General features: G+C 33.7%; 1 protein-coding gene across 4 annotated transcripts in view; it reads right to left on the bottom strand.

Moving 5' to 3' along the window:
- LOC126882269 (myotubularin-related protein 4) overlaps positions 1–12,285 on the bottom strand; it is a 294,225-nt gene that overhangs the window by 98,597 nt on the left and 183,343 nt on the right. For all 4 annotated transcript variants that reach the window (XM_050647103.1, XM_050647106.1, XM_050647104.1 and 1 more), the window contains exon 6: positions 4,822–5,009. In XM_050647103.1, the coding sequence (XP_050503060.1) occupies positions 4,822–5,009 (188 nt within the window). The remainder of the gene's footprint in view (positions 1–4,821; positions 5,010–12,285) is intronic.

Consider the following 12,285-nt stretch of genomic DNA (forward strand, 5'->3'; position numbering starts at 1 on the left):
ATGACGGAGTGGAAGACTAGAATTCACCTTCAAATACCTGGTGAAAATAACGTCGAAACTGAAAATATCGCAATCAGCCGGGGCCTGTTTCAAGGAGATTCGTTGAGTCCTCTGTGGGTCTGTCTAGCTATGAACCCACTGTCTCAGCTATTGAACTCCAGTGACGCAGGTTTTAGCATCCAAAATAACAACAATGTGGTGGCGAAGCTAAATCATCTGTTGTATATGGCTTCCACTCGAAAACAAATAGATGAGATGCTAAAAACTGTAGAATCATTTTCTAATGATATTAGTATGCACTTCGGACTAGACAAGTAGTTCAGAGAAATAAGGAAAAAAAATAGCCTGTTGGTGACACAACCCCCTCCAGGCCGAAACCAAATTATTTGAGTAATATGGACATCTAAAATAATAACCTATATATTTCCTGCAGCCGATTTTGATGATATACATAGTTATAAACAAATGAAGATAAAAAAACGGTAAATTTTCGCTTTTTTCGTCTATTACTAAGAAAATAGGCATTTTAAACAAATTTGAGAGTAAGAAACTCATAAACGATATAAAAAACTTCAATATGGCGTTTGCTTAATATGTATATCCTTATTGGTTGCTTAGAAAATTGCAAAATAAATCATAAATTTTGAGTTTCTATAAATATTTATAACTTATGTAAAAATTAACTTAGAACCTTCTTATTACACGGAATGCTGAGACTTATGGTGCTTAATTTATACCCTAAATTTTGAAGAAATTGGTCACATAGTTTAAAAGTTATTTAATTTGTTTATCCCAAATTTATTTTTTTTGCAACACTGTAAGTCAGAAAATGATGAAGCTACAATAATACTTTGGATAGTTTATGGAAGAAGGAAATTTACAGTATTAATTTAATTAAAAAAATTACAAAAAATAATTATAAATATTTCAGAATTATTTTGCAAAAACATGTGAATTAAATAAATGGGGGGGCTAACTTTGTCCCTAATTGTCCTAGGACAGTTGTTTTTCTTTCTAAATGTGTATAAAAATTCAGTCTTTCTAAATATGAAAAAATAATTTTTCTACAGGTAACGGTTAAAAAGTTATTCTAAATGTTTATAAGTAAGCAAAAAATCGACATGTTTTTTCAAAATAATTTTACACTGTTTAAAATTATTTTTTGTCATTTATTTTTAATAATGGTAATAGTATAAATGTTCTTCTTTCATAAACTGTCCGAAGTATGATTATAATTTTCTGACTTGTAGTGTTGCAAAAAAAATGAATTTGGGATAAACAAATTAAATAACTTTTAAACTATTTGACCAATTGCTTTGAAATATAAAATATAATTTAAGTACAAGAAGTATCAGCATTCCGTGTAATAAGAAGGTTCTAAGTTAATTTTTACATAAGTTATAAATATTTTTAAAAACTCAAAATTTATGATTTATTTTGCAATTTTCTAAGCAACCAATAAGGATGGACATATTCAGCGAACGCCATATTGAAGTTTTTTATACGATTTATGAGTTTCTTACACTCAAATTTGTTTAAAGTGCTTAACTTTTTGGTAATAGACGAAAAAAGCGAAAATTTAGCGTTTTTTGATCTTCATTTGTTTATAACTATGTATATCATCAAAATCGGCTGCAGGAAACATATAGGTTAATAATATAGATGTCCATACTACTCAAAAAATTTGGTTTCGGCCTGGAGGGGGATGTGTCACGAGAAAAATCTTATTTCTCTGGACTAAAGTACCGTGTTTTAAATATAGTCAGAGGAAAAGTACAGCCCGGAGGATTCGATAAACAAAATGGCCAGAACATCGAGGCCATGGGTGAAAACGATATGTATAAATATCTTGGAGTAAAGCAAGCGCGGAAAATTGACCATAAACAAATGAAAACAACAGAGATAACTACGGAGTTTATACGAAGGGTAAAACAGCTGCTTCGCTCACACCTTAACAGTAGAAATTTGTTTAAGGCACTAAACACCTACGCAGGTTCCGCGCTTTACATCGTGCTATCTGCGCAGTAGATGACACAACACCGATCAAACTGAGGTAACCAGAAATGCGCATAAAGCACCTCACTAAGGACGAAAAAATGCGTACCTGGATGGGTAAACCTCTGCACGGACGACATCCCAATGAGGGCAGCCAAGATTATGTCGACAATATAGCGTCGAACTACTGGTTGACATCAGGAAAGATGTTTCCCAAAACGGAAGGTTCATTACTGGCCATTCAGGATCAGGTTATACCAACCAGAAATTATTTACCTGAAATATATCATCAAAGACCCTCAGGTTCAAAACGACAGATGCCGATATGGATGTCAAGCCCAAGAAACCATCCAACATATTATCGGGAGCTGCCAGGCATTTGCTCCATCTGAATACAAGGAACGGCATGACTCAGTAGGAAAGCTCCTTCATCAAGAGATAGCTATCCAACTGGGACTTCTCCAAGCGGACCATCTCCGATATTATCAATACGTATCTGAGAGTATGCTTGAGAATGACAACTATAAGCTATACTGGGACCGCACTGTGCTCACACACCAAACAGTGGCACATAATAGACTAGATCTCGTATTAGTCAATAAATTAACGAAACAAACAACACTCACTGATGTGGCGATTCCTAACAACAATAATCTACATACTAAATTTACTGAAAAGGTCGCCAAGTACAGAGATCTGGAAATCAAATACGGAGACAATGGAGAATGCAAAGTACCCAGACAATACCGATTATTATTTATGTCTACTGCTGGAGTCATTCCGAAGACCCTCCTCGAAAGCATAAAAAATCTGGGTCTGAATGAACATCTTTATAAGACCATGCAGAAAGCTGTACTATTCGTGACGGCCAGAAGTGTACGAAAATTTTTGGGAGATACATTTGCATACTAAGTCACCTAAAGCTCGATAACATGGAAAGAGTCCCACCAGAGCTCAATCCTTTCGATACCTGTGGTAGGTATCTGGGATGAGTCAATCCTCCCCTTAGAGGGAGTGTGAGCCGTATGGCTAAATCTGGATAGCTAATAATAGTAATATCTTAAAAATCACTTCACACCTCACAATAATTTAACTGAAATAAGATTCAGATTTGATTACAAAACAGGGCCTCTATGTGCTTATACGTATTTCGGCTTTAACTTAGCCTCATCGGAGCGCCTGTGTAGAGGCACTGCACTGGAATCAAATCTTTTCATCTCTTCGGTGTAATTATTAAAATAATTAACAAATATGCGACTAGCATCACCTATGAATAGTTAGTGAAAAGAGGCAGGAACTAAAATTCGAATTGTTATCCTCAGCACTTTTTAAGATGGAAAATACAAAGCAGAACAGAGTGGTGAACTAGTCGACAAGGGGATCTATAATTGCATCCACGACCTGTCGTTCAATTCACCACTCTGTTCTGCTTGTATTTTCCATCTTAAAAAGCGCAGAGGATAACAATTCGAATTTTTGTTCCTGTCTCTTTTGACTAACTATTCATAGATAGTGCTAGTTGCATTTTTGGTAATTATTTTAATAATTACACCGAAAGGATGAAAATATTTGATTCCAGTTCAGTGCCTCTACACAGGTACTCTGATGAGGCTAAGTTAAAGCCGAAATACGTATAAGCACATAGAGGCCCTTTTCTGTAATCAAATCTGAATCATCTTTACTTTTATTTTATTTGTAGTCACTTCTGTGAGTATAAAAGGCACTAGTTCGGCGAAGATTGTTATCACGGTGAACGACAGGTCGTGAATGCAATTAGAGATCCCTTGTCGACTAATTCACCACCCTGTTCTGATTTGTATTTTTCATCTTAAAAAGCGCAGAGGATAACAATTTTAGTTCCTGCCTCTTTTGACTAATTTTTTTCCTTATTTTACCAATAAATGGTAGTTTACTGACAACTTTAGTTATAGTTATATCGTAAACCAATTTTTGTTGCATGCTTTACACTACACCAATGTTTGCATCTTTCAAGTTACAGATTATTTGTGATACTGTGGAAACAGTGCTGTCAGAGACACATTATCTTATGTGAGAGTAAACTCTAGAGTCCCATAAACTCAGGTGTTTCAGAGAAATATCTCATATTCTGTGAAAACATATCTGAAATAAATTTCTCATGAGACAAAAATTCAAGAGATTTTAGTCTTCTTGTTGTTCTGAAGCTATTTTCTTGTGGCATTTTTACAATTTAACTATTTAATGGGAAATAAGCCACAATATTATTAAAAAAATGATTTTTATTAACGTTTCGACGCCCAAATCGGGTGCCGTTGTCAAAATACAAAATACTACTAACATAAACAAAAATGTTGTTGCTTAGTAAAAAAATTCTTCTAATAATATTGCCGATATAAATGAGTCAAATTAAATAAATTATTAGAAGAATTTTTTTACTAAGCAACAACATTTTTGTTTATGTTAGTAGTATTTTGTATTTTGACAACGGCACCCGATTTGGGCGTCGAAACGTTAATAAAAATCATTTTTTTAATAATATTGTGGCTTTAGTCTTCTTATAGACACCTACCTTTAGACGGGCCTGTAAGGCAGAAACTTAGATCTCGAAACTTCTACCGACTCACAACCTGTTGGGTCACTATGGGGGAATCCGCAAAAACTTGAGAAAACCCTTTTTGCGACTATATAAACTAAATTCGGCGCATTGTCTAAATTACTCGAATTTTAATACATAGGCCTCGAATTTTATTACATATAAAAAGGCCGTTTTTCGTTATGTTGAGACAGTCTAGTTAAAATATAAGAGCAATTAACTATTCTTAAAAGTGAACTAAATATACAACTTACTTGGGTTGATCTGCAGAATACAGGCAAAGTTGTCTCAAAGCGTGGAAGCTTTTCCGGATGGAATGTATGTTGGCCAAATTCATGAACTGAATTTCGCAATTTGGGTAGTATTCGGGGTACTCACAACCGCCACCTCGTGCTCTGTTAGCCACAGCTGTCGTGTATGATCTAGCGTCCATAATTAAGAACTGAAAAAGACATACTGTATTAAACTTTGATTTAAATTGCTTAAATGGATACAGTTAGCATGTTTTTCACTCTGTATGCCATATAAACTCCCCAACGTTTGATTTAACATCTCGAATGACATCTTAAAATTTTTAAACAAAGTATAAGCGTTGACTGATAAATTTCCGTATTTATCAATCAACGGTATAAGCATAATCCAATTGTTTATTTACATTTGCAAAAGTCGCTAAAGAAATCAAGTGCTGTTCTTCTTTTATTTACATCCAAACAACCATATGGACGTGGAGAATCGAGATATATTGAAGGCAGATCGTGCTTAAGATTCAACGTCGTAAAATATTGCGTTTGACTCAAATCATTCCATGAAAATAGGCGATAGGACAGGAAAAGCAGAGCCTTTGGACGCCAACATCGCTTCGAGAGACTTTCCTTTTTTTACATTCCATTTGTCAGTCAGGATGAGAGATCAGGTCGAATTCACACCTTTGTCAAGGCAGGTGTTTTTTGAGTTAAGAGGCTACAGTAGCGATCAACAGGTAGCAACAAACGCGGTCCAAGATTGCGGCTGTAATTTTGAATATTTTGTCGAGATATTTGGCACACATATTCGTAATATAATAACGAATGGCGGCACAGAGCCCAATTTGAGGAATATATTAGTATGTGGAAATTACTCTGTAATTAAATACCCTATTAAAAAAACGAGCCTGTACCGCCATTAAGAAGAACAAAAAAATACACTTTCTTCAAATTAATAAACTTTTTTATCCCATGTCTAGATTTTGTGTCATTTTGGACCTACTAAAATTTTTTATTTCTAACAAGAAATCGAACATATAACTAATAACTAATTAGGCAACATAGAGAAATTGTCACTGTCATTTTGATAAACCTGCTTCAGACTTTCTCTGATCTGTTCTGTTATCTTTATCGATATCTGTTCACAGTAGTGTATTATTTTAATAATTGGTTATTGTTGTTTCATAGGAAAGTAGTGTTTATTCATATGTAGTTAATGTATTACATTTTTGTGTAATAGAACTAAGTTGTTGGCCTATTTGAAAAAATAGATTATTGTTAATTGTGAGGTTTAGTTATATGTATGTAGGTAGGTAATTATATTTTTTCTGCAACCGTGTTAACAATGCAATTTTTAGCACTCCATACGAGCGTTAAAAATGCTTCTTTAAGGCACTAGTGCTTTAAAAATTTTATGGCACTGTAATTCGTATTGACCGTATAGGCAATTTTGATGTAATGTCAAAAAAATATAAAAATGGAATGTCAGTCAAGTTCAAGTAAAAGTTTTTGTAGATATTGTCCTGTAATTACGTTTGTAGAAAAAATATTGTATGATATGCGTGTTTTTTTAAATTACTGCATATGCGTGTTAAAAAGTACATTTTTAAGGCACTCATATGAATTGCAGAACTCGCTATCGCTCATTCTGCAAACTTTCACATGCGTGCCTTAAACGTGTACTTTTAACACTTATATCATAAATAACTATTATGTCAAAATATTTCGAATTCTAATGCAAGTATGTATATAAAGTTAGAGTGCCTTTGCCGCTCTGTGAACTAAATAAAGTACGACGGCTCTTGTTTCGCTTCACAACGAAATGATTATTTATTATTATTATTTCGTGCAAATACCTATGTTATAATTATTTATTATTATTATTTCGTGCAAATACCTATGTTATAGTCGGTTCGCTAAACTCAGACACAACTGGCTAGTGATTTTAGTAAGCAATTTTGCCAATTTGTTAAAATTGGCAAAAAAAAATAATTACTAAATAGTTAGTAATTGTGCCAATTTTGGCAAAATTGGCAAAAAAAAAAATACCGACTAAAATCACTAGCCAGTTGTGTCTCGAGTTTAGCGAACCGACTATAACATAAAATTTTCACCCATTTTGGTTTATTTTTATAAATATTTATTTACTAATAACAAAATTGTTTTCTATTACTTCCATTTAGCGCGCCTATGAGTTAATGTCACATGTCAAACACTCCCGAAACACTGTTGACAAAGTTTCGCAGACCTTACGAAAAAAGGTATAATACTATCTCCCGAAGTTATATTGATGACGCGCTACTGTATGCTCTTAAGAAGTTTTTATGTAAATTATTTTGGTTGTTATAGACTAAGAACCGGGATAGGTAAAATTTGCTAATCATTTTAGTCACCGTAAGCGTCTATAGCACACAATACATGGCAAACCTGGTACCAAGCGAAAATCCAAAAGTCAACTTCAACGAAATAGCATTGGTCCATAAATATAAATACTTAGGGCATGAAATCCAAATTGCCAGGGACAATCAAACTGCCGAATTACAAAGAAGGATCACCTTAGCATGGACCACATATGGAGCTCTATCAGACATGTTCAACAGCAACATGCCAAATTATTTGAAACAGAAGACGTTCCATCAATGTGTGCTTCCAGTCATGACTTACGGCGCCGAAACATTATCTTTAACCCAGGCCACAGCAACCAAACCAAAGAAGAATGGACTCTACGTGGACTGACTCTCAGAGACAGGGTTAGAAATGAGGAAATCATAAGAAGGACAGGCGCCACAGATGTCATAGAGCGAGTAGCATGGCTCAAGTGGAATTGGGCGGGCCCTGTAGCCAGAATAAAGGACGGGAGGTGGACCCAAAAAATTACAGTGTGGAGACCAAGAGAAGACAGAAGAAGTAGAGGTAGACCACCTACACGATGGACAGACGACGTCAAAAGGATTGCTGGGAATTAGTTGCAGGAAGCCCAAGAACGACAGAACTGGAAGAAATTAGGGGAGGCGTATGTTCAACTTTTGATGCAGAAGGATGAATGATGATAATGAAGCGTCTATAACTCAAATAGTAGAACGTAAAAGAAAAAATATCACAAGAAAAGATAAGGTTTTTATTTTTGTAAAAGAAAACGTATGAGCACTCTATGCCGTCACTTTTCACTGTTACATGCGTCGACAGTGGCGCATCAAATTTTTCATTTATGGACAGGATAAATAAATTAAAGGGTACCCCCGTCACTCCCAGAATTTATTTTTTTTATTTTTTTAAGTTCTATGTGATTAAAAAATAAGACGCAAAGACACGGAGAACACATTTATTTTTCGGTTTTGAGATATTTAATAATATGTCCTGACAGACCCCATCCATCCACTCGTGTTACTTTTGGAAGTTAAGATTCATACACTTGTAATGCAGTTTATTTCTGTTTTTGACGTAAAATATAATATTTATTTAGGATTTATTTAGAATTTAGGAATAAATATGATAAAAGAAAATATGGAAAGGAGAGCTTTGAAACTTCATTTAGCTCAAGTTGTATGACAATCGGCGTGGCGCCTATCAAATACTCCTATATCAGGCCCATTAGAAGTGACCACCAATAAAAGAGGAAATTGCAAATACTGTAAAAGACGGAAAACGCGTTAATTTTGCACATTTTGTCTATGGAGCATATTGTAGCATGTTGCTCTGAGTGCACAGAGAACAATTTAGGGTAAAATTTAAACTTTTGTATTCTGTGCAGGGAATTTGTTATTTTTTGTTTTTTGAAAAATAAAACAAAACGAAAATAAACTTACGTGCATAGAAATCGACCTACTTAAAAATTTGGTCATTTTTGATGTTTCGTATTTCCTAAACCTGTTGGCCGATTTAAGTGATTTTTTGATATGTTATAGCCTGATTCTATATCAATACCGATGTAATAATATTGTTGCTAAACAGGCAAATTTTCATTATATACCGGGTGTACGAATCAAACTGTGCTTTTTTTCTCAAAGTTCGCATCACCCTGTGGAATATTTTAGCATTTATAAAATACTGAAATTAAAACCCAACTATTGCCTCAAGTTTTCTTAACATTCTGTTTTTTGATTCATTCGTTTAAGTTGGATAATAAAGAAGTTAGGTACTTTATCAACTAGACATGTTCTTCATCAATACACGGTGTTTCTAAATAAGTGCGACAAACTTTAGGGGGTAATTCTGCATAAAAAAATAATGACAGTTTGTTTTGTAAACGTATGTTTGCAAATGTTTCATTTCCGAGATACGGGATGTTGAATTTTTTCTTACAAACTGACGATTTATTTATTGCTGTAAAACCGGTTGAGATATGCAAATACCATTTGGTAGGTTTTAAGACATAGTAGTTATTGCGGATTTTTTGACATAAAAATAAGAATTTTATATTCACCATTGGCGTGCATACGGATATAAACATTTTACATACATCACGTATGCACGCCAATGGTGAATATAAAATTCTTAATTTTATGTCAAAAAATCCGAAATAACTATCTCTCTTAAAACCTACCAAATTTCATTTGCCTATCTCAACTGGTTTTAGAGCAATAAATAAATCGTCAGTTTGTAAGAAAAAATTCAACATCCCTTATCTCGGAAATGAAGCATTTGCGGGCATATCTTTATAGAGCAAACGGTCATTATTTTTTCATGCAGAAAGTGTGTCGTACTTATTTAGAAACACCGTGTATTGATGAAGAACGTGTCTAGTTGTTAAAGTACCTAACTTTTTTATTATCCAACTTAAACGAATGAATAAAAAAACAGGATGTTAAGAAAACCTGAGGCTATAGTTTGGTTTTAATTTCAGTATTTTATAAATGCTAGAATATTCCACAGGGTAATGCGAAGTTTGAGAAAAAAAACACAGTTTGATTCGTACACCCGGTATACAATGAAAATTTACCTGTTTAGCAACAATATTATTACATCGGTATTGTTAAAGAATCAGGCTATAACATATTAAAAAAATCAATTAAATCGGCCAACAGGTTTAGGAAATACCGAGACGTCAAAAATGACGTGGGTGGGAAACTTTTAAGTGGGCCGATTTCTACGCACTTAAGTTTACAATGACACAAGGCCATTAAGTAATAGACAGGTAAACCGACAAAATACTTAAAAACATTATGTGAATGTTACCTGAAATTTGTAGGTCATTTAAATTTTGGTCCTGATAGATCCCACCCGTCCACTTGCGAGATTTTCTGACCACCCGTTCACTGCCGGGTTAAATTTAATACTGTATTTCTTCGCTAACTTTTAATCATGCCTATTCTGTAACTCATTTCGATGATAGAAGTCAGTAAAATCGAATAGAAGTGGCCAAAGCGAATAGAACTAGTCCAAATCCGTATTCCATAACTACTTCGGAATCTCTACAATCGTAGTAGTGAATAGAAATCACTTCGACAGCATTTACCCTGTCGAGATGAGATTTCGATTATCGGAATTATGGTTGACGCAAGCGCATTTTGTTTTGTTTTGACGTTTATATTTTATATATAAAAATAATTGTTAACTACTTATTTATAATTATTTGTAGTATTTGTACCTTTTTTTAGCTGCTTAATTTTTAGTCTGTGGTTTTATTTGTTTAGATAATTATATATTTAATTTAGACATGTTGTAGGAGTATTAATTGGACCTAACCTTATGTATTTGCTATGTGACATCTGAATGTTTGCCGCTCGCAGTGTTGCCATACTTTTTTTGCTTTTATTTCTTGTACAATTTCAATCAATGGTATAATGCATGTATAATGTACGAGAATAGCATACAATCAGTGGCGGCTCGTATCACTTTAAGTAGGTAGTGCCAGAATTCGGGCAGCTGCCTAAATTTTTAGTGACGGGTTCACGATAGTGATGTTGATTATAGTTACTTTCGAGTATTCGTTACAAATCGTTACTTTTGTATAAAGTAATCATTTACAGTATTCGTTACTTTGATTACTATGGTTACTTTTGTATTTGAGTACCGGTAATCATAATATGAGGTAATCATGATATTATCGAAAATCATATTTCTCAGTAGGTAGGTATTTTGTATAGGTATTCCGATATAACAAGTAATCATTTACAGTATTCGTTACTTTGATTACTATGATTACTTTTGTTACTTTTGTATTTGAGTACCTGTAATCATATCGAAAATCGTATTTTTCATTAGGTAGGTATTTTGTATAGGTATTCCGATATATACAAATAATTATTTACAGTATTCGTTACTTTGATTACTATGATTACTTTTGTTACTTTTGTATTTGAGTACCGGTAATCGTTTCCAAAATCGTATTTCTCAGTCGGTAGGTATTTTGTATGCCCCCTAAATGCTCTGGTCTAATTCTAATACAATTAATGCAATACATACAAAATTAAAGTTGTTGATCATACTGTAGAAACATTATCCTCTCTACATTTTTCCGGTCAGTCTAGAAAGTAATCAAGTCTACTGGTTGTAGATACAATAGTCGTTACTCGCTCTGATAGAAGTGGTACGATGTAACGAAGTAATCAGAGTAATCAAAGTAATCAACGTAATCAAAGTAGATATAATAGTCGTTTCTCGCTCTAATACGATTCGTACGAAGTAACGAAGTAATCAGAGTAATCAAAGTAATCAAAGTAATCAAAGTAATCAAAGTAATCAAAGTAACCAAAGTAGATACAATAGTCGTTACTCGCTCTGATACGATTGGTACGAAGTAACGAAGTAATCAGAGTAATCGAAGTAACGCTTTGCCTCTCTGCATAGTAATCGTTACTTTCGGTATTCGTAAGTAACGAGTACTTTGTAACGAATAGTTACTTTTTCAACATCACTAGTTCACGATATTGTCAAAAAGGTATAAAATAGAAATTAAAAAAAATAGGTACGGATACTTTTACATTATGTACATAGGTATATACCATTTCTGGGGTGTCAAGAAATTTAAACATTTAAAATGCATTCAGTGATTGATTTGACATCATGTCCGTCCAACAAGTAAAATCTCCAAAATCTCTCAACTTATCGCCCTTTACACAAATATCGGACAACTATAACTAACTGAAATTCACCAGCGACGCGACGTCTGTCGTTTCATCGGCAATCACTGCAACACAAAGATAATTTTTAATTTCTTTCCTTATTTCCTCGTTATAAACATCTAAGATGCACTGAAGAAGTTCATTTTGTGTTGTTTTGAGGTACATGCTTTTAAAGATTTGGAACTTTGAATATGAACCCAAGTCGTTGTCTAATTCGGCTAACATTGAACAGTTCCATAAAGATGCCTCTATTTTCTGAATTTTCCTTTTCGTCGTGATTTCTCAAAACTAACTCGAAAGCTCCACAAAACCATATAGATATAATTTTTAATTTGATTCAAAACATATCGATTCTTTATCCACTTCTTGTTCATTGTGTTTAATTAGACTATCACCATAAGCTGAATTTAAC

This window comes from Diabrotica virgifera, chromosome 3 (assembly GCF_917563875.1).
Source record: "Diabrotica virgifera virgifera chromosome 3, PGI_DIABVI_V3a".
NCBI classification, from domain to species: Eukaryota; Metazoa; Arthropoda; class Insecta; order Coleoptera; family Chrysomelidae; genus Diabrotica; species Diabrotica virgifera.